The sequence below is a fragment of the Pseudopodoces humilis genome, chromosome 4 (genome assembly GCF_049639895.1).
Source record: "Pseudopodoces humilis isolate 2021_Gansu_Grassland_sample_001 chromosome 4, ASM4963989v1, whole genome shotgun sequence".
In the NCBI taxonomy this organism is placed as follows: Eukaryota; Metazoa; Chordata; class Aves; order Passeriformes; family Paridae; genus Pseudopodoces; species Pseudopodoces humilis.
This window is the reverse complement of record NC_142203.1, coordinates 18,995,700-19,018,969: the sequence shown is the minus strand read 5'-3', so window position 1 is coordinate 19,018,969 and position 23,270 is coordinate 18,995,700. Positions and strand designations below refer to the sequence as shown.

Genomic DNA, 23,270 nt, shown 5'->3' with positions numbered 1-23,270 from the left:
TGTCTGACATTTTTTGGTGTTTGTTTTTGGGTTTTTTTGTCTGCTCTTCTGTTAGCACAGTGGCAAATTTCTATGAAGATGCTGCAAGTGCTTGCACTCTTTACTCCCTCCAGTACACAACATATCTTTAGAACTCTAATCAGTCAAACAGGAATTACTAAGAGAGAGGTGTATACTGCATAAAATAAGCTGCCTAATAAAATAGACAGTGTGTGTGTGTATTTTGATAGACAGAGATGTATACGCACAGGTTGCTTTTGATAGGCTTTCCTTGAAAAGCTGCAGCCTCATTAGTGATTTACTCAGCACTTAGTATGCCCTTTAGATGAGAGACTGGGGCTCTTGTTTCTAAGGATATACATCTTGCATCTTGTAAAAGAAACGTCCTTGCTAGTATGTGAAACAGTCTCATCTAAGCACTTGGTGAAGAAATGTATAAATGAAATGTATGAGGCTGCAGAGTCAAAACTTCAAAGTTGGGTTTGGGCTATAGATTTTACTTTATCATGGACTAAGCTTCAGATGTACTAAGTAACTGTTAAGCAGTTTATTAACTTTCAAGTTTCTGCTTTTGTGAAAATGAAGAAAATTAAAAAATTGATTTATAAGTTTGTATTTTTGCTTATGTCCTTCAACTGCCATAGTACAATAGGAACTGTGTCATAGTGCTGCTGGAACTGTAGCAGACTCTAGGGGTTTGGCGGCATTTAATAGCAGTTATGTCATTTAATAATGGTTATGTCAGCATTTAATAGCAGTTGCACAGGTATACTAGATATATGTTGTAGGTTCTATATACCAAAATAATTTAATGTTGGAAATAATCAAAATTTTTAGATTGAAGAAATTAATCAAGCATTCAGAATGAAAAAAGATGAAGAATCAAACAGGCAGAAGAAAATAAACCAAACTCAAAAAATAATAGAGGAGTGGCAGAATGAGCTGGATACAATGGCAGTCTGTGAGAATCTTCAGCCACAAATTGATGCTGTTAATACTGAGCTGAGAAGCCTACAAGAAGAAAGGGCAAATATTGATAATGATGTCAGTGATCTAAGAGCAGAAAAAAGCAACCAAGAGCGGGAAGAGAAAAGTAAGTAACGTAAGGGGTTTTTTGGTCAATTTATTTTAATGAATCTGCCTGTCCTGCTGTAGTGAAATAATGAAAGGTGTTTATTTACTTCAAGCCTCATAGTTGGAATACATGTATAGCAGTCCTCTTTCTTGTTACTGGTTTTATTAAAAGTAACAACCACTTTCAAAATTGAACAAGAAGATTCAAAAGTAACAATTAAACTGTTAAACTAAAACTATCCTTTAAAGAATCAGTATTTCTCTGCGTTAAGAGACTTCTTTGGTAGTTTGGCGATTTGGGGGGGGGGGGGTGGGATTTTTTTTGTTTTAAAGGAGGATGTGTAGTTAGCAGGTTGTGAAAAACGATCCCAAACCTGATGGAGAAAACAGTATTTTAGAGGCAGTATTTTAGCATACATCATATATTATATGCAGTATATTAGCTGCTGATGCTGCATTTGTCCTTCTTAGATAAACTTTAGCTAACCTTAATTCTGGAGTTTCTTTACATTTGTTTGGGATTTACAATCAGTCCTTTCTAAGAAATGAAATTAAAAAATTGAAGCTTGACAGATGGTGAGGGTGTTGTATACATATTCCTCAGTGAATGTTGGTTATTTGCACATACTTGTCTGGCGCTTAACTTGCCATAGAAACAAGAAGAAACTGAGGTAGAGAGTCCAAGTGACCTGGGGAAGGAGACATATTTTACCTTGAACAGCACAAAATTCTCGGGTTTTGAGCTGTCTTTTCTGAATAGCAGATGCTTTAATGCGCAGTCTATTGTCACACATTTTGGCTTTTGCCAGCGTGAAATAACACAGATATTTCACATTACTAGTCCTACTGTCTCTTTCCTCTGAGGATGTTTTTAAGTACAAAGGTAGAACAAGTCTTGAAAAAACATACTTTTAGGGCAAAATTCCTGTATTTTTACTGTGCCTACATATTTTGTAATTCCTTGGCAAGTTTTTAATTCTATTTTAGATTTTAAGCTTTAAGCTTTTATAGTTCTTCAGATTTCTTCAGAAGTAGCAGCATCTCAATTCTGGAAATGGAAACTTAGTTCCTATAATTTACTAACAACCTTAGTTTTGGAGGAGTGTAGTCAGTAGATATCAAAAAATGTTGGTTATAATGTGTTCTTGCTGTGGACTCTGTTTAAGAAACTACCTTAAATTACAGGAATAATTGATCGCCTTGGACAACTTAATAATATAATGCATATGAAGGAAGAGAACCTTAAAATGAGATTCCGAGACACACACTCTGCTCTTATGTGGCTAAGAAACAACAAAGACAAGTTTAAAAAAAAAGTTTGTGAACCCATGATGCTTGAAGTAAGATGATTTACTTGCATACCGCTCTGTTAATGTTCAAATTATTTATGTCTCACAAGGCTTCAAGAATGACTGAAAGACTTCTAAGACACATCTTGAAATGTCCTGCCAAGTACATTCAGGATATTCATCGTTAGAATTCCATAGGCAGTGTAGTAATTGAGTAAGGTGGGATGGCTCCTTTCCTCCATAAGAAGAGGCCTGTTGCAGGTTTCGTCTAAGATACAACCAGTTATTATCCAGTCTTACTACTTAAGACTTTACTTCTTAGTTGCTGCTTAAAAAGCAGTAATAGTTGCCAACTGAGTGTCTCCCTTTACAGCACAACCTGCTCAGCTGTGGTTACTTCTCTCTGTGATCTCCGAGTGGTTTTTTTGGTTTGCTCTACCTGGCCATCAAGAGACAGAAATCTATTGCTAGTTTTGTTTTTTGGTTTGGTTTCATAGCTGCAGTACTATCTAGGAATAGCAGGGCTAAATTTTCAAAGAGGATGTTACTTTTTTTAGAGTGTTCCTCCTCTTGTAATACATGCTCCATGTAATGTGAAGAGGATGAAGATCTTCAGTTGCACTTCTTTTCAAAATTGCAAACTGACTTAATAATGTATTGCTACAACTTAAATTAGAATATCAGAATATTTATATACAAATTATTATGCTTTGTACGTGTACTGGGACTGCTCAAAATTGCTTTCATTTAGAATAGAATCCCAGGTATTTCTTATTACCAGAATTTTGATTTCTTCCTAAAAGACCACATCAAGATAAATTTATAAATGCTTTGATAAGAATATCTTTACTTAAGGCCTCATTAACCTCTGTAACATCAATTAATGTGTAGGTTTGTTTTCTCTGTGTCAAGGTGTAACCCCAGCCATCAGTCAAGCCCCAGACAGCTGCTCAGTCACTGCCCTATCTGCAAAATCGGGTAGAGAATCAGAAGAGTAAAAGATTAGGCAATTCACAAGATGAGATAAAGACAATTTAATAGAGAAAGCAAAAACCATGCACTTGAGGAAAGCAAAACAAGGAATTAAGTCACAGATAGGTGTTCAGCCATCTCCAGGAGAGCAGGGGCTCATCACATGCAACAGTGAGTTGGTGTCCTGGTTTTGGCCAAGGACGTAGTTAAACTTTTGTAATGCTTGAGGGCATGTGTGGCTGGTGGGATGTGGCCAGACCCTAATTTGTTCCATATTATCTCACCTTGTTGCTAGGAGTGGGGGAAAGAGACTCTTGCTTTTGAGAATGGCATCCCTTTCAGGCTGGGAAAAGTCACTGTGGAGAAGAGGCAGATAGTATTTGTTGGGGGCTTTCAGTGCAAATTGTTAATCTTAAACCTTTTACTGTTAAAACTGTTGCAGTTACTGGTTGCTTTCTTATCTTAATGCTGTTTCCAGTAAATTATTCTTATGTCAACCCGTGATTTTCACCTTTTTGGCTTCTAGTTCTCATTTCCATCCTGCTGGAGCAGGAAGCAGGGAGGGAACATGGGGAGTGAGCAGTAGCATGGTTTTAGTGGGCCTTCTAAGTTGAAGAGTACCATTCCTAAACTAGGACATTTGGGAAGCCATCACTCTAAATGTACCTGCTTCCTTCTTTCCCTCAAGTTATATAATGGGCATGATGGTCTGGAACATCCCTCTGGTCAGTTTGTGCCACCTGTTCTGGCTGTGTTTCCTCCCAGTCTTCCATGCACCCCTACCTTACCACTGTGGCAGAATGAAGAGCAGAAGGGGCCTTGACTCTCTGTAACCTCTGCTCAGAAATGATCAATCATCTTGGTATTATGAACCCTCTGTTCAGCACATATCCAAAACACAGACCCATACTAGCCACTGTGGAGAAAATTAACTCTACCTAGGCCAAAACCAGTACACTTTGCTATCATGTAAATTGTGTATTTAAAAATTCCTGCTTTCAAATTGCTGTTAGTTGTACCCAGCCTTTGGCCAATTTGAGATTATTAAATGATGTAGTTCTGTGTAACTTGGCCTTTGTGTGTCACGTATAGTGACATAATGTTCGAATTACTAGTGAAAGTTAACTGAAAAACACAAACATTAACATTTCATTCAGATTTGGAAATTTTCGTCCATTTTAAGCGTGTGGGGTTTTTTTCTTAGGAATTCAAAGACACGTCAGCTTGAGGAGTGTGGTGTTTTGCTGATTGAAAAACCCTTACCAGTGCTGGAGCAGTGCCATTAGACATAAGATGGGGGTAGTTGCGGTAGTAAGGTCAGGATGGAGAAGATGGAGGGATGGTATGGTGAGAGATGGTGATAACTTTGGGAGTGCTGGAAAAGGATATGGATGACTAAAAATTAAGCACAGTGATCTGTGACTTATCACAGGTTTCTTCCCAAGAGAATTGGTTGCAGTAAAGGAAGAAAATTTATTTTTAGAGTTTTCTTGTTCTCATTAAATGTAGGTGTGGCTATCATCTTGACTATTTTAAAATGTTTTTTGGGGGTGGTAACTTGAATTTTATTAAATCACTTGCTCATTATCTTTCTTTATTAGATCAATGTGAAAGACAGTAGACATGCAAAATACATTGAAAATCACATTTCGGCCAATGATATGAAGGCTTTTGTTTTTGAGAGTCAAGAAGATATGGAAACATTTCTGGTGGAGGCAAGTTGGCACCAATTTTAAAACTTTATTGTACTGAAGTAGGAGCCCTGAACTTGGGAGTTCTACCAAGTAAATTTGTATGACGATAGATATCTATTTCATAACAAGTATATAATGCAAAGTGCTCGAAGATTTTCTTCATAATTAAGGTTTTCTTACAGCTTAGAATAACTGGAGGGATGCAGGAATATTAAGAAAATGCAGTTTTTTAGGTTGTTTTCCTCTGAAAGGCAATAATCACTTGAATAGAAAATACTGTGTACAAGAAAATGGCTAGAATGAAAATCTACAAATTTAGTACCAAAATTTTCCATTAGCCTTTGACTAAAGAGGCAGGAGGCATATTTTTTGACATGCAGTGGTCCAAGCATCAAATCGTGCTTGTATTTCATAATACTGCTGTCTCCTGAATCAGTTAGAAGATTGTTCCTTTTGAAAGCCAGGCAGATGATGCAGGAGGGAAAAAACAGAAGATGTGGTATTAAACTGTCACAACATTTCCCAGCTACAGTCAACACAACAGTGTATTTAGTAACAAACTGTCCTGCAATTTTTGAAGACTCATCTACTCTTCACAGAAGTTAATCACTTCTTTATACCTGAGCAGCACTGGTGATACCTCAGATTCTGGGGGCTTATCTTGCTTGTGTGGTTGTGGAACTCAGTTCAAGGCTACTTTAACCAGCTCAACTGACAGTTCACTTACATGATTAGCTCTTTAGACTGAACACTTAGCTCTGGATTTTTTTGATTGCTTTTATTTTCTGTAGCACATAGTGTTTTCAGAGATGTTAATAGAGTTTGCTTTTAGAGAGCTTGGTTATTTCTGAGTCAGAGTGAATTTGTGAATTCTTCCAGAGGTCATCAGTTGAAAATAATTCTGACTCTGTCGATCAGTAATTAGTATTTTATTTTTATATGGTGAATTTTTCTGGTCTTTACCAAATAATCTAATACAATCTAAATATAGGTGCGTGATCATCAGAAACTAAGAGTGAATGCTGTATGTGCACCTGCTGAATCATGTGCTGAAAATTTACCTTCAAGACCTATTGAGGAATTACAGTATGTATCTGAATGTATTGTGGAAATGGTTTTAAATGCAGTGGGTTTGTTTTTTGCTATATATTAGAATTTTTTATGCAACTCAAATTATCGTCAGTTCAGTTGTGGGTTAGTGGGACTTCTTTCTGACCCTGCAGTAACTTCAGCTTGCTTACCTGCTGAATGTGATTTGTGATGCTTGTTTTTCTTTTTCTCTCTTCTTCAGCCCATACGGGTTTTTTTCATATTTACGGGAGTTATTTGATGCTCCTCCCTCTGTGATGAGTTACCTTTGTTACCAGTACCGTGTTCATGATGTTCCTGTGGGAACAGAGAGGACCAGAGACATGATTGAAAGGGTGAGGTATCTGAAAAAGCACAAACATACCTGTGGTGTGGAGTTTTATTTTGGAAATTATTTAGCAACTAAATGTGTAGAACGCAAAAAAATGCTTTAGCAATTTTATTTATCCTCTTTATTTTCCTTGTCGAAGTGAGAACAGTTCATTATGCGCTAACATATTGCAAGACATTTTAACAAATTCAACCTGGTTTTTCACAGAATATAGCTGATGCTGTATATATAAGCTGAACAATATTTTTAGTCAAATGTACCTTGTCCTGTGGAGGCTTTTTGCTGTTTTTGGTTTAGTGGACATTTTTTCTCTTCATGTGTCTTGAGTTTTGGTAAATCTTTGGTTATTTATAGTATCCTTTTTGACATCAGTAATTTAGAACTAGCAGCTCTGCTATTTTTATACCTTCTTTTTTCGTACAGGTGCATTTGCTTGTTATGTATATATATATATATATATATATATATATATATATATATATATATACACACACACATTACAGGTCACTTTGTGGTTTCATCTGTTAATTCTTGAGTACTTTCTTTCCTTATTACACAGGATGCTTGTGTAACATACTACAGATTTGGAGCAAATACAGTCCATGTTCAGTATGCACTACAAATGCTGTCAGTTTTTATTGGTGTCTCTAGTATCTTAACAATCAGACCTGTTCAACTAGTTATGATAATATACTCTTGACAGTATCTCAACAGTTCTTTGCTGACCAATTTGAATTACAAGTATAATGATGCATTAATCTTAGCATCTTTTTGCAAGAGTTAATAAGTAGGTCTTGCATAAGCTGAAGTTTTTTTACTGTGTTTATCAATCACATTTATTCCTTGTTCTGAGAAGTATTGCTTTAAGTGTAATGCTTTTGTCAGATTAATATTTTTCTGTATTTCTTAGGTCATAAAGGAAACCAATCTGAGGCAAATATATACAGCAGAAGAAAGATACATTATTAAATTATCTTCTTACACAAAACAAAACCTCTCTAGTAACATATGCTTGAGGGAGGCACAGTATCTCACTAGTTCAGTGGATATGGATGAAAGAGGACAGTTGGAAAACCAACAACAGGTAGAAACATATTTCTGTAACTGTAAATGTAATGAACTACTACCCATTTTATCATGCATTAAGCACAGCCTACTTGCATATGTTAATATGGTATGCAGTGACAATGCTAGTGGTGCATGTTCTTTTATTTCAGGACATTGGTAATACATTAAAATCCTTGGATGCACGTTTGACTGCACTGTTTGACAGACAGAAACTTCTGGAACAAAAGGACAATAAGCTCAGGCAAGAGAAGAAGGAGCTTTTAGAGAGAGGAAACCGGAGGAGGCAGTTGGAATCAAAAATTGGTGTGAAGTATGATAGGTAGGAAACAAGCTATGTTATCTATGAAAAAATCTGTGATATCTGTGTTACCATTTTAAAAGCAAAGATATTTGATTTCTCTTACTGCAGTGTGTTTTTACCCTTAGTAAAAGTAACCAGTAGTTGAGCATCAGATACAGGTGATAATCAAGACAAGGAAGATATTTAGAAATTACGACAGTATCTAAAACATGTAGCAATGTTCCAGATGATTTTCTGTAATAATATTGTAGAATTCCAGTTAAATATCACTGCATGTATTTACTCAATTATTAGATTATTGTTCTGACTTTGTAGCGCATATCTAGATAATACCGTAATGTGCATAAATGGTACTAAGTTAAGCATATCAGGGATTGAGTAAGACCCCAGTTGTCCATAGTATTATTCATTGCATATATTTGTTTTTGTGGGCCTCCGCAATTAGTTTTTCTGTTACCCTTTCTCATAAGTCAAAATCTGGACATGGTTCAGCAGGTATTCTGTTTAAGCAGACACTCCAAAAGGCGGTGTAGCCAACATTAATATCCAGTCTGGACTTCACTTGTTTCAACTTGGGAACACTGTCTATCAATTCTTCTACTATGCACCTCATAAGAGAGCTCTGTTCCATCCTGTCAGTGGTTTCCATGGTGGAACAATATGTGGCTGTTGTTATTAGTCTCTTGTATATGGTGAACACAGCACCCTCATCCTGTGATGTAGAGCATGTGCTGTAGCCCCTGACCATCTTGATTGCTCTCTAAGCTTGTACCAAGTTGTTGAGGTTTGACACAGTGGTCCAAACTGTGTGCAGTGCTGAACAGAGAGGAAAAGTCACTGATCCTGCTTGTGCTTCTACTCATACAGCCAAGGACTGTGTTTGCTGCCATGGTGCACTGCTTGCTTATGCACAGCTCACTGTCCAGCAATTCCTCAAGTCCTCCGCTGCAGAGCTTTGCTGCAGCCTGGCTGTCGTGAGCCTGTATCACTGCCAGACCCACTGTCTTCCCAGGACAGGACTCTGCATTTGTCCTTGTTCATGAACCTTTTGTCAAGCGCTTCTCCAGCTTCAGCAGAGTGCTCTGAACTGCAGGCCTATTACTCCCTTCCAGTTCAGTGTCTAAAAACCTGACCATCAGGGCCCTCTCTCTGCTCTTCCATGTCACTGGCAAGAGTGCTGGACAGGATGCAGAACCTAATCCTTGGTACTAACTTCTGGGCAAGGTGGAACAAACCAGGAGTGACCATAGACCCACATTTTTACCTATTTAGTCTTCAGTTAATCCAGACTGGTCTTCCAGTTTGAATGCATGAATAGGGTGGGACACAGCACTGAAAAAAATGAGAGAACTTAGTCTGGACCCCGTAGACTGTGTGAAGTTGATGCAAGTTAATGCTTCCACTACTTGTATCCGGTAGTGAGGCTGAGCCTGACTTCCCACTAGACACGCAGAGAACACGTCTAAACAGCTTATATGTATGTAGTTGCATATTGTACAGTGGATACGCAGAGCAGCCGGACAGATGCAGCACCAGTGGTTGCCTCATGTTTGTACTGTATCTGAGCAGGGTAGGATTACCCTGGTGCATTGTCTCTGCATATCTATGGGCAGTACGGATCCCATTAGCAGATGGTTCTAGACACTCTGAATCTGTACAGTAACTACCCCTGGACCTGAGTCTCCTGAATTGCTGGTACCTGGAAATGCAAACCCCTGAGACTGTATCCCTACTTCTGTTGGCCTGTACAGACTGCCTCCCTCACCCATATGTGCCTGCATACTGAGCTGTCTGTGACTCCCTTGTTTCCCACTTGCTCATTCTGTGGTCCTTGTCTCAGAGATACAGAGGTAATACATATGTACAGAGGTAGCCATGACTGGTAGCCCCCAGTCTGCACCCCATAGCATCCTGTCATTTACCCATAAATACATACACACAGCAGCAGTCTCTGTCAGCCAGGCTGATCCCTCCATAGCCATTTCTTCCTGTGGTGTCACCCTTAGTGACCCAAATACTCTCTTGGTTCCCAGGCCGCTACTGTCTAGTGTGCCTTGGTGTTTATTAGGGGTCAGATACTTTCTTGCACATGCTGGTGCTGGCACCATGGATGATTGCGTCATCCCACTCCTGTGGCTGTCACTTAGGTACACACACTCTGGTCCCTCCAGCCAGGTGCAACCGTCACAGACAAGCAGGCCCCCCCCTCTGACTTGTGATTTGACTACAATTACTTGTACTTAGACTTCCAAATGCATGAGTGCTGAGTAGAGTCCCTTGTCCAAGAAAACAGAGGGCAATGGAGTTGGGTAAAAAGAGAATGTGCCAATTGGGCATGCTTGGGCAAGGGTAGCAATCAGCCCACTATTTGTATTTAAGTGTCCCTCTTATCCTCATATTCCTCTATCTTCCTATACATGTTATTCTCCAAGTTACCTAGTTCCTCCCTTTCCTCGCATTTGTTTGCATATGTAATAGTAAGAGTCCTATGCTTTTCTGCTGCATCCCATAATGTCTCTTCTATAATACAGTGTCCAACACTATGCTGTTCCACAGAAGGTGCACAGGGCTGGGCTGGGGGCTTAACAGGTTGGGAGGAGTCTCAGTAATGGCAGCGGGTAGTGGCTTTTTGACTACAGAGATTAAACTACTCTATTCAGTCAGGGGACACCAGTGTTACTCACTACAGACTGAGGTTTCTTTTGACACTGAATTGATGACTAGTGAAGCTGGAGGACTTGGCCTTTAGGAGCAGAGATTCAGAGCAGTCTCCACTGAGATGATAGCAAAACTGTCAGAAACAAGACCACTCATTATGTTACATAATTACTTTTTAATTAGGTGTCTTCTGTATCATAAGTAGGAACACTGTTTTGTCTCCTCTGTGTAATTTTTATACTCTGCTGCTTCAGATATTCATGAGTTGTAGTGAGTAATTTGCAATCCTGGTGAACCTTCACAGGACTTACCTGACAGTGAGGCTTCTCAGCTACACTGAGAAATTTGGGTAACTCAGAGAATCCCACAAATATACTGCAGCATGTTTGGTGCATTCCCAGTACTGCTAATGCAGACAGAAATGCCCTCTAAATGTGAAAAAGGCAGGAAACCACAGGGTTTCCGGGTGAACTGCAGTCAGTGGAGAATAACTGGTTTGTTACAGAGGGAGGAAGGTGGAAAAGTGGTGTGACTCTCCCTTTGCCAGGAGAGCTGGTGCCAAAGGTTTTGCCGCCACCTAGATTAGGGTAGGGGACTGCTGTTTAGTCTTGCAGATGGAATCACAGATGGACATGTGTTCACTAATCTTGAAGCCCAGTGTGGTACCCCTATAGACTTACTTGACAGTAGTAGTTTCAAATATTGCTTTTATATTTCAGATCCTGAATGGTTTTTGAGAAGTGAAAATGAGAGCTGTTGCATTGCCTGGAAGAGAGGCTTTTTGTTTTATTTCAGTTACTTTTTTGGTTTGTAACATGACGTGTAGATGTGACTCTTAGGGACATAGTTTAGTGAAGGCTCTGGCAGTGTTAGTTTAGTGGTTGGACTCACGGTCTTTTCCAACCTAACCAACTCTGTGATTCAGCTGTACTGCAAAAAAGAAACCTCCCTCAGTCCAAAGGGTGCGTAGGTGTTGACTGTGTTGTTGGGTTTCACACCTGGATACTGTTGCTGAGGATGTTGTGGGACAGGGTGTTCCTTTTTCTGCATCTTGAATTTGCTTTCCCGTCTGCTCCCATGGCCCTGTGTTCCTCTGGACTTGGGGAGATGGGTGTTTCATGGACTGATGGCTCCTGTGGTAGTCTTGGGTGTAGTCCAGGGTATTATTTGGGCTTCTGCCAGCTGCTGTTGTCTGTCTTTTATGTGTGTGCAGGTGAGTTTTTATCAGGTACACTAACAGAAAGCTAAAACTGACGTGTCAACCACTTGATCTTCTGTCACCTCATTGCTTTACAGTTGGGTTCATGAGGTATGGCATGCCCTTCAAATGTTTGATAAGTCTCCATGATCACCTTCTCCATTATGCCCCTAGAAGTGCTCCCTGAAGGGACTCACTTCACTATTTTCACAGAGATCAAAGTGAGAATGACCAGTTGGTAGTTTCTTGTTATTATCGTCTTGGTCTGTTAGCAGTTTTGGAAGATCTCCAAATGCTTTGTAGCTCACTATATGTCATGATTCCTCTTCTATGTTATGAAGGTCTAAAACAAGTGAAAATTCTGTTTTTCTGCACTAAGATGAGGGCACAATTCTTTTTCTTGCTAAAATATGTAACAGGTATTAATTTCCTGAACTTGCCTGTGTTGTATTGTTGCAAATAACTATCAGAAGAAGAAAAGTATCATTCCTTACACTGATTTTATTTTTTTTTTTCTGTTGTCTAACTTGAAATTTATGGAAGGACTATGCTTGCTGAATGATGCTGTTAGTAGCCAAAAGCAGAATTTCTTTAGCTGTTACTTTTTTGTGTGTTATATTTCTTTACTTAGTGCATAAGCTGGGAGTGCCTCCAATATGTTTGGAATGTTTAGGGTTACAAATTCCTATTCTTGCTAACTGTTGGTTTGTCATCAAGTTTAAGATCTCTTGTATTTTTGTATAATTTATTTTTAATCACGATTAATCAAATATTGATCCTTACATAGTTTAAGACAGCTGGAACAAGATGCTATTGACCTAAAGAAGGAATTTCAGTTGGCAAATGTAAAGATCAAAGCAATAAATAAACAGAAAGCAGAACTTGTTACTGAATTGATGCATCTCATAAAGGTATGTATTTTTAACTTGGTATGTGTTCCACTTTTTGAAAAGTCCAGTTCTTGTAATTTAAGTAGGAGGCATGCAACATTTGTTACTGTCAGTGTTTTCAAGCTAGCGTTCTTAATTATTGAATAATCTTAACTTTTTCCATTTTTTATCTTTGATTTTTTTTTTTCAGTTTGTATCTCTGATAATTATTCTAAAATCTCTTAAGAGAATTGTAAACAAACTTTTTCTTGTGCCAACTTCATACTGGAGAAACTGTGTTGAAATGACAAATAGTGAAGATCTCAGACTTTGGCTTAACTGTTGTGGTCACATGCTAGCACTCTGAAAATTTTATCTTGTATGACCTTACCCTCCCTTTCATTAAGGGAGAGGATTCATTTGTATTTATATGCTGGTCATAAAAAACATGGTAAGCAAATGCTTTCAGTGGCCCATAATTGTAGCTGCTCTTTAGACAGTAAACAATCTGATGATGATTTTGAAGCCTCTGGAGTTCGTGAGGCTGACTTGTTTGAAAAAAACCCAAACATTTTAATGTCAATGTTGTCTGACCAGGTTCTAGTGATCACTAAAGTCTGTTACATAACTTCCCAAACACAGCCTTGTTTAGTTGTCATGTGCTGTTCCAGTTAAGACATCAGATATAAGAGTTGTTACATCTTGCCAGTCAACTGCATTGTCATTACAAGATGCACGTCTTTTGTGTTTATTTTTTTCCATCTCTGTGTGGGACATATGATGTCCACCAAAATCCACATGTTGGATTCTAATCTCTGAGTAACAATTGAGATAGCCTTAGCTTTTCCTACTTATCTCACACATGTCAGTATATAGTGAAGGAAAAGAGAGTGGGGGGAGGGAGGGTTGATGTAAAATCGTGGGTTGAAAGTGCATGTGTGCATTTACCTACATATGTGTATTTTTATATATTTGGTTGAAATTATAGAAACTATGTCTAGATACACACTTAAAAGTACATGAGTACTACAGATCTTGGGTCACCACTTCTCCTTGAATTTGACAGCAGTATTGATGAGCTGAACACAGTGTGAGATTTTATGATATGACTAAAAGGATGGGTTGTTTTTAAAGTAATGATTATGTCAGTTTTGACTCTGGTGAAAAAAACCCTGTTCTGTTTTCCTGTGTGTAGAGGATCATACCACTGAACATCGTCAAAGTAGCTTTGGCTCTTCAGATGACCAAAGTAACTGCGGAGAAGAACAGACTACAGTCAGAGTACAAAGCAGGAACTGTACAGCTAAGAGCTGCACAGGTAACAATATTTATGAATAATGGGGTATCCACTATAAAAACATCTCACTGGGAAGCCTTTATGGTGTTGAAAAGGATGCATCTGTCTTTGTTCAGAAGTGGGTGTTAATACTGCTAAATATTTAGCCTTGATTTCTGTAGTTTGACTTCAGCCTCTTCATTTAAAGCAGAATAGTAGCTTTGCCATCCTCAGTTAAGACAACTAAGCTTCCATGAAAATATGCCACTCAGTCATCTTATCCTGGATCTTTTTATTGTAATAAAAAGTGTGTAAAAAGGCCAGGTGTTAACTCAAAGGATTACTTTCTTCTGAGTCTGTCCATAAACAAGGAGCTCCAAGCCACATGGGAAATGAAAGCTCAAGATGAACCAGAATGTGCAGCAGCATAGTAGAGCTGTTTTACATTTCTTTCATAGCTCGTTTCTTTATATCGTAATTAAATGCCTTTCTTGGAGGACAGAAAAGAGACTGAATGGTCCTTCTCTTGGTAGATTGTGTTAGGAAGCTGTGCTCTGTTTAGGTAAAAGGTCTGAGGAGAGTTAGTTCCACAGTGAGTACACATTTCTAAGAGCAGAGGGTGCTGTCATTGTTTGTGGATTGCCGCAAAGGTCAATTTTTGTATTTGTGTAGTAGTACAATGTTTCAGTGCGCTGGGGAATAAACTGTCAAAGTAAAGGGCAGTAAGTTGGGAATTTTTCCTTTCTTGCAAGAGTTCAGTCAACTGTAACCTCGTAATTCAATTTGATCATAGAGATAAAGGTAAAAACTGGAAAGCAGCTTAAGAGGTAGGAGATACTTATTTTGCATGGATGGTTACTTCCAAAAAGAACGGTCTTAGCATGTAGTTAGAAAACCACTCAAGTTATAGTTTCTATTATTTGCAAGAGAATTAGATAGAGAAGAACTTTTTAAGGGGAGCAGATGCTTGAACACATAGACAAGTCCAGCATGTTACTTAAAAAACCATTGTTCCTTAAGTTCTTACACATGATACATCTTTTACGCAGTTTATCAAACTTCAATGAAAATCATGTAATTTGAGCTCAGTTAGGAGTAAGAATATATTGCAAAGCCATTAACCCCATGTCAGTGATGTGTATTGTCACTGGGAAAATAACATTTCTAGTTGTCTCTACACACATCTTCATCATTTAGGGAATAGCTTGTGTAGCTACTCCCTAAATGATTGGGTAGTAGTTAGATGTCTGGTCAGATGACTAATCAGGATTTGTCATTGTAACATTTTGAATTCTTAAAAATTCCCTCCTTCATAGTAAAAGGTGTGTAGGAATCAAGTGGAGTCCCATTGAAGTCCCCTCAGGATACCAACAGGAACGTTAACATTGCCATGTACTTTTTAGTTTATAGAATAAATAAGGAATCAAAATTTGTGTATTTTTAATTATATTTGTCAAAATTTTATTTTGTATGTGGGTGTTAACAGTAAACTGGCAAAGCTGAATGAAAATTGATGAAAATTGAACTGTAGCTTGTTGAACTGTCAGTGCATTACATGCTTCATAGTAACATCAAATATCTGTTGCATTCTAGTTTTTTTGTCACATATGGAAGTTTCTCCTGTCAAATATGTATTTTATTCTTCACTGAAGAATTTTACTTATTTTAGCTTGGATCAGGCATATTCAGTATTGAATCTGGTTCAGATTTTACGTGCCTACATATCAACTTGAGATCTTGTTTCATGCAGCTCTGCAAAGCTCCCCTCAAGTGGGAGTTTTATAAACAATTGAGAATTGAGATTCCCCACTTCAGATGATGCAGAATTGATTTGGGCTCTGAAAATGATCAAACACATAAAATTTATGCTTCTTCTATAAAAAAAGTATGGGTGCCTCTCGAGATCTTTTTGCCTTCATTATCATGTCAAAATACTTCAGATGAAGCCAGTTGACTTTTAAATTAATGGGATCCAAAATACTATTACAGGGCATTTGCAGATATCCAGTGGAACGTAGCCATTGTGCTGTTCCATTGTATTTTTACTAATTCAGTAGTGCTGAAGATCTTAGCTATAAAGAAATCCTCCCTTTACTGTTTTATCCGTACAGCTCTATTGCCAGTCCTTGCAGCCCATGTGACATTTCCCTCCTCTGCAGTAGACTTCATGACATAGAAGGGGTGGTCTAAAAAAGGCCTCTTCTAAAAATTTTCCAGCCTTTCTGAAAACACAAACATAGTACAGGAAAATATTTTTACAGTGTGTTTGTGGAGATTGTGAAATGCTTATCTGTAATACAGAGATCTATTTCGTAATGCTTGGTGGAGAGGGAGGGAAGAACAGGTTTATTTGAGTTGATACCTGCTGAGAACAGCAGCCTTAACTCTTGTGAGTGTGATATATCACTAATGGTCATACCCATTTCTACCACTTCTGCTGTATTTAGTAAATAAAGATCAGTAACAATTCCAGAAAGTAATGAGAGTGACTGCCAGTGTCTGTGTCCTGTATTTTAAAATTGTGGAACAACGTTTCTAATTGTATGATTTCCAAATGAAAACTGAATTTTTTTTACCACTGGAGGGCTCCTATATTTAGCTGAGGTACGCAGCAGTAAAACTTGGGAAGATAACTCTTGAATTTACATGCACACTTGTTAAGCTGAGAGAAAATAAATTTAGCTATTTCTGAAGAACATGCTTTTGATCAGTTTGCCATGGCATCTGTTGACTTGATGAGCAGAGAGGTATAATGAGTTCTGTTAGTTGAAGCAAATTTTTTTGGTATTTTAATAGTGTGGTTTCAGCTACGTTTTCTTCCTCAGATGTGGTTTGTTGCTAGTGTGCTAGTGTTACCTCTGGGAATTCACAATAATACTTTAAAAAAAAAAAAATATGGTGGTGATTTTTTAAACTATATTTTAATATTTCTAACAGCAACGTTTTCATGAACTGGATAATAGGAAGCAACTTCTTTATGAGAAATGCATGGAACTGATGAAACAAGCTCGGCATGTCTGCAGATTGGGTCCAGATCAAGATTTTCCAGAAGAATTTCAAGTTGTATGTAAAATAAAAAATAATTCACATATCTCTTGAATTTCTGATTTCTGCAAAGAATATTGTATATCTTTATTAGAAGGCTCCCAGTAAAGGATCATGGTTCTGTTACTGTCTTTAGCCTTTTAAACTAACTTCAAAAGAGTACTGAGGTACCCTTTGACTGCCACTCTGTTTTGTGCCCAGGAGAGAGAAAATTAGATCTGGGATTTAAATTTAAATCCACAGTCTTGTGTCCAGAGACATAAATAGAGGCCATATTTTTCTACCTTCCTGCTCTAATGGAGCAACACAGAAGAGCTGAGGTCAAGACGCAGCCTCTTAGAAGTATTCATTTGCATGGCTTTTCTAGCAGGGTCTATATCTTACGCCAAATCTCTGAGTATCTGTGCCTGCACAAGTTAGGTAACCAAGGAGCAACTAATTATGTACTTAATTATGTAACAGCACTTCCAACCATCTTTCTCTGCCCAGAATAGTTAGTGGAGGGAATCTTGCTATGTTAAATTTTGATTATGTCACACCCTGATTAAAAGCAACAAAATAGTTTATGGTTTGTCCAATTTATTTTTTTTTAAAGAAAACTTGAGTGCTTCATTAGTATTGCTTTGTAAAATGTGCAATCCTTTGTCTTGTAGGCTTTTCAGACTCTTCCAGACACATTGGAGGAAATTGATGCTTTTCTGAATGAAGAGAAAACCAGGGCTTCCTGTTTCACAGGCCTCAGTGCTTCCGTATGTTCACTGCTTTCCCTCCTCCTCTACCCATGTTGTACTTGTTTCCCACTCAGTGCTAGATCTCTTGGTATAATAACCTAGGCAGTAGCAACAATGTGCTGTAAATGCCAGATTCTGTATCTACTCAGATTTCAAGTAGGTTCTCTAAAAAAAAACAAAAACCAAAAAAACAACTTGAAATAATCTTAGAGAAACAAAGCTGTACAGTTTCTGTGCTTTAAAGCTAGAAATCTGTCTTGTTTAGTGTTCAGTGTAGTAGTCTGTGTAATTGTGCTTGAACAGAATTGTGCAGTGTGGTATTTTTACAGTCAAGATTAGAGTTGGCAAATAATTTGCTGAGTGCTTGTTTTTTATTCTGGCAGGTTGTTGAAGAATACAATAAGCAAACACAAGAAATACAGCAGTTGACAGAATTTCTAGAGGAAAAGAAAAATGAGTTGAGTAACTATAAGCAAAACATTTCACAGGTAATAGCTCAAGTTACCACTTTTCTATCATTATTATAATTTATATCATTGTAAGAATGTATGTACAGAAATAAAGGGTAACATTTCAGATTGTTTTGAGTGTAAAGTGAGATGTTAGCTTTCCTAATTACAATGTCTTTTCAATGTAAATGCTATCTCCAAGGGAAAATCCAATTCTTAAATTGATCTTACATGGATATGTCTACTTTTAGGTTAAAGAAAAGTGGCTAAGCCTCTTGAAGGTGATGATTGAACAAATTAATGGAAAGTTCAGTAGGTTCTTTAGTTCTATGCAGTGTGTTGGTGAAATTGATCTTCATATGGAAAATGAGGTATGATTGATATTTTGTATAACATTCATATTTTCTTGCATAATGTTTTGCTCATATATTGCTAGAGGAAAATAACAAGTTGTCTTGTGGAGATGTTATTTAGTAAAAGTTTAGTGTTTTGTTTTTTTTTTTAAAACACTTTTGGTGTACTAGAACTGACTTACCAGTTTGATTGAAGGCAAGTGAGTCTTCATCCAGACAACTAAGACTTCACCTCCTGACTTTTGGAATAGGCTTGCAACTTAGAGAGCTTGGTTAGAAACATTGTATTTAATTAGCTGTTACTCAGATTTATGAAGTTTATGATTTAATTCTGCATTTTCAGCTAATTTTTGTCCTCTGTTGTCATCCAAATCTTCTGTTACTAGGTTTTGAATTGATTTGGTTCTACATGTAGTTTCTACTGGAGTCTGGGGGCATTTTGTCTGTTCTGAAAGCAGCCATCATTTGGCCCATCCTGTTACCTTCTCAGTAACCTTTAGGTAGAGTTTACCTCTGGTGAAGAGTTAAAAGCATAAGTAGAGCTTGGGGAGAAATATTCAGTGCAATGAACTGAAGAGGGAAATTTCATATTTTGTTTTAAATTGATCACTGAAATGATGAAGTCAAGACTTTCATATGTTAACACAGACTACACAATAGTGAAAGTGAACACAATAATTTTTTGTGGCTTTTTTGCTATTGTAAATTACTCAAACAGCTTTTCTTGAAATAGCAGTGGCAGTTATTATTCAGAGCTGAAGAGTGACTGTTAAGGCACTTTATAGGACCTGTATAAAGATGTTTATGTGTAGACTAGTAATATGAAACAGTAGAACATTAAAATGTAGACTTTTCAGGTATTTTGATAATTACCTCCACAGATCTATATTACACAAAAACTGTGTTTTACATAAAAGTATGCTGGGAGAGAGAACACAGAAGGAACAGTAAAGCAGTTTAAAAGCAAAAGGTGTGTAGAGTGCCCTTCTGAATCTCTTCCTTAGAAGGTCTTGCTCCTGTATAGCAAAGATGTCACAAACAGTTTTAAAAGATTAGCTAGCAGTAGTGTGCCAGTGAGTAAACCTTTCTTCAAGGGATCAGTGGCTACAATCTAGAAGGGTGGATAATCTGTTCTAAAGATTGTATTCCTTACCATTCTCTGCTGGAGAATCTTTTTCCTCACTTGTAGTTATGAAGAGGGAGACTCTTGAGATAGAATACTTTTTATTAGAAATATTTCTGTGACACTGAATTTCAGGCCTCTGTTAGTCTGCCTTATAGGAATCTTGAGATCTGTGGTTGTCCCTGCTGACACTACCTGCTGTCACCATTGTATTATAGGAGGAATTGGATATTAGGGAGAACTTCTTTACAGAAAAGGTGATTAAACATGGAATGGACTGAGGAGGGATGTGCTTAATGAATGACTGGACAGAGCACTCAGCCAGGCTGGTGTTCAGTCATAGGTTGGGCTCTAATCTCAGCAGCCTTTTCCAACCTAAGTGATTCTGTGATACTGTGTGAAATGCTTCACTGGGTTCTTCCTTAACATCCTAGCAGAATCCTCTGTGAACAGTCTGACTTTCTTGGTAACACTTAGCCAGAATTCATACTGATAGCCATTCTAACCCTTGCATTCCTTGATTCACCACAAGGAGTTTTGAGCATAATTTTTGTCAGGTTTTGGAACATCTGTCAGTTACACAAGCTGGCATTCAATAGTGTGGCAGTAGTCAAGGTCTGTCTGATGCCATCATCGCTGTGTTCCACCTGAATTTTTTTTATTTGGTTTTGCTAGCCTGTATCTTGTTCCCTTTTTCTAACCTAGTTTCAGTCCTTGTTGATGCATCTGAAATTACAGTGGACCTAGAGACCTAGAGCCTGGGTTGCATTTCTCCTTACATGAAGTTGGAACAACTCACAGAATCATAGATAAGTTAGAAGGACTCACAAGGGTGATCAAGTTCAACTCTTAAGTAAATGGTCCAGGGAGGGATTGAACCCACAACTTTTGATGTTTTTAGCATTGTGCTCTGACCAACCAGGTGAACTCAGTGGCCGCTGAGCACAGCTTCAGAAGTAATAGAGAGTACTCTGAAGATTTCTTTTTCATCCTCAGCATGAATGCATTTCATTGCATGGTCCTTTGAACCACATCTGTTATCCTGGTACCTTGCATCATTGGCTGAGGCTGTTTACAAGGTTCACTTTCCTATTGAAGAAAAGCCAGGATTGAAATCCTTGTATGTGGTTTTCCCGTTGAAGTATGAAAAGGAAATGGCTTTGAGCTGCTTGCACTTGAAGAGGTTCAGATTGGTACTTAACCTACACACCATTAGTCCACTGCTCAAGTTGATAGTATCTTAAGGCGTTTTTTTTCTGATGAATGTGATTTACAGGGGCATGGCTTTCTTCTTTGTCTGGCCGAGATTTTTATTTTCCTGTTAATGTTCTTACTATTTATGAAGCTTTTCTTAACAGAAATTAACAAACTATAGTCATGGAAAGGGAGTGGTATTGGAAATTCTCTAGCAGAAATAGACAAGAGTTAAGGAAAACAGATGAAACAATTAATATATGTAGATGAACCAGAATTAATATATTGGTTTTAAGTTGAACTTGAGTAGTTGGTAGACTAATGAACATTTGTATAAATATCCTATAGTTCGCATGTCATCATAAAATAAGCTATAAGTAAAAAAAAAAAAAAGAGTTTTAAAGGTACTGGCTTTCACAGGAGGAGTACGAGAAGTATGGAATCCGCATTAGAGTCAAATTCCACAGTAGCTCTGAACTTCATGAATTGTCTCCGTATCATCACAGTGGAGGTGAAAAAACTGTTTCCACTATGTTATACCTGATGGCTATGCAAGAACTCAACAGATGTCCTTTCAGGGTTGTTGATGAAATAAATCAGGTAAGAATCAATAATGTGGTACTGCTCTTTCAATAGTCAAATGCTTATGACATAGTGGAGAGAACAGACTCTTTTTTTTGCTTTTCAGGGAATGGATCCAATGAATGAGAGAAGAGTTTTTGAAATGGTTGTGGGAACGGCTTGTAAAAAAAGGACATCTCAGTACTTCTTCATTACACCAAAGGTGTGTGGCAGCAAGTGAAATTGGAAATTTAAAATGTAGGAGAATTGGTTTTTATGTGATAATACACCGATATAAACTATATAACTTAGCTCTGTTTACCTAAGAACTTTGGATTAAAGACAGGATTTGTCCATTCTAAGGACAGGCAAGCAAGAATTCAGACAACTTAAACCAAGGCTCATCTCCTCAGAAACTGACTCTGGAGTTGTGGCCTCACTGGAAGTGTCATGTGTTAACAACCAGTGTACAGGGTTATCATGGAAAAGGCTGTAAAAGGTAATGCCTCTAGCTAACACAGAATTCAGACTGTAGCAGAGACCAACTTCCAAACAAGTCAGATGATGATACTGGAGGACGAGCAGGCTAGTGCTGCTGACATCAAAACTACAAGAGTCCCACATGATTACTTGAATAGTTTTCCTGTATTAAACTGAGACTTAGAGGCTCAGAAAAGGCGAGATCTATGCTCCAAGAGTAACCAGTTTAATTGTAGTCTTCGGTCAAAATTTTAAAAAAGGTAGTTGACTTACTAGTCATGCAGTGATACCATGCCAGAGCTTGAAAGGAGTAAATAGGGTGGCTGTTCAGCTGCACCATTAACAGAGACTAATGTTATGTTCAGCTTGATCCAAGACAAATTGAAACAGTGAAGGTTACTTGTACACCAGGGAGACAGGCAGCCAGTGGTGTGCTATTTTTATTAAGATATCACTTCTGTATCCCATTATACACTGTATTCTAGAAAATCTGGCTGGTATGTCCTGTTTTTTCAGTAAATTGCATTGAAGGGCCTGAGTAAAGCCACCTAGCATTTACCTTACTAGAAGGAGATGGAAGGTAATGCTTATTGTTCCTTCTGATCTTGCGTATGCTTATCTCCATGCAGTTTGGTCATTTCCTGACCACATTACTTCTTTGTTGTTCAGTGTTATCTATTCCCGTTTGTCTTCTTGTGATTCCTCTCCTTACTGAATCAGCTTTTCTGTGTGATCTCCTACTTAGAGAAAGAAGAGAATGATGTGGATGTTGAAAGATAGCTCAATTAACTAATGCTTTCTAAATTTAAGGAGTTGTAGAAAATTGCTGTCTGGGGTCCAGAGTCTGTTGTAAAAGTTGAGTCTGTTGTCAAATTACTAAAAATAGAGACAAGGAAAAATTGATTATGCAGAGCTAACCAGAAAGATCAAAATAAAAATGAAAAAGCAGAATTAAAAAAAATCTTAGACCTTTAAAAAAGCGACAAAAAGTCAACATTGTGTTAGCAAGAAGCTTGAGGACTGTGTTGCAGAATTATTCAGCAGCAAGAGACAGTGTTATGAAGAGGTGGCTGAAGATATTCTTTGTGTCTCCTTCATTCTTCCCTCCACAAGCAGGTGACATGGCAAGTTATAAATGGCCTGTCACAAGAAAAATCAGTGAGAGCATATCATGTAAAGCTTTAGTTGATTAGAGTGTTTGTGTGGGCTGCATTAGAGGGTAATTAAATGGCTGCATAGGGCAGGATGGGAAGGCCAGACATTGCTGCTCATGGCTTACCTGCAATTCCTGAGCCTATGATGTATGCCACCACTTACTAGAAGGCAATTATGTAATCACCTACTATAAAGTGTGACAATTTGTCATGCTAAGCCAAGTTCCACGTGTGCACCCAGTGGATGCAGGAAAAACTGTGACCCTTTTTTTTCAGTATGTTGACGCCTCCCCTGGTTGTATTTCTAAGCAAGATATAGAGGGGAGGGGTATAAATTAATACACAGTAAAGTTGATTAGGA

The 23,270-nt window shown here is 37.8% G+C and overlaps 1 protein-coding gene across 2 annotated transcripts in view; it reads left to right on the top strand.

Annotated features, from left to right (window-relative positions):
• SMC5 (structural maintenance of chromosomes 5) overlaps positions 1-23,270 on the top strand; it is a 39,615-nt gene that overhangs the window by 13,566 nt on the left and 2,779 nt on the right. The window contains exons 9-23 of one of the 2 annotated variants that reach the window (XM_005532883.3): positions 838-1,093; positions 2,260-2,414; positions 4,937-5,050; positions 6,021-6,115; positions 6,321-6,453; positions 7,360-7,533; positions 7,667-7,836; positions 12,462-12,585; positions 13,739-13,861; positions 16,757-16,882; positions 17,518-17,613; positions 17,979-18,083; positions 18,296-18,415; positions 21,135-21,314; positions 21,403-21,498. In XM_005532883.3, coding sequence (XP_005532940.1) covers positions 838-1,093; positions 2,260-2,414; positions 4,937-5,050; positions 6,021-6,115; positions 6,321-6,453; positions 7,360-7,533; positions 7,667-7,836; positions 12,462-12,585; positions 13,739-13,861; positions 16,757-16,882; positions 17,518-17,613; positions 17,979-18,083; positions 18,296-18,415; positions 21,135-21,314; positions 21,403-21,498 — 2,067 coding nt within the window. The remainder of the gene's footprint in view (positions 1-837; positions 1,094-2,259; positions 2,415-4,936; positions 5,051-6,020; positions 6,116-6,320; positions 6,454-7,359; positions 7,534-7,666; positions 7,837-12,461; positions 12,586-13,738; positions 13,862-16,756; positions 16,883-17,517; positions 17,614-17,978; positions 18,084-18,295; positions 18,416-21,134; positions 21,315-21,402; positions 21,499-23,270) is intronic. The other variant, XM_088054388.1, reaches the window with a different exon arrangement.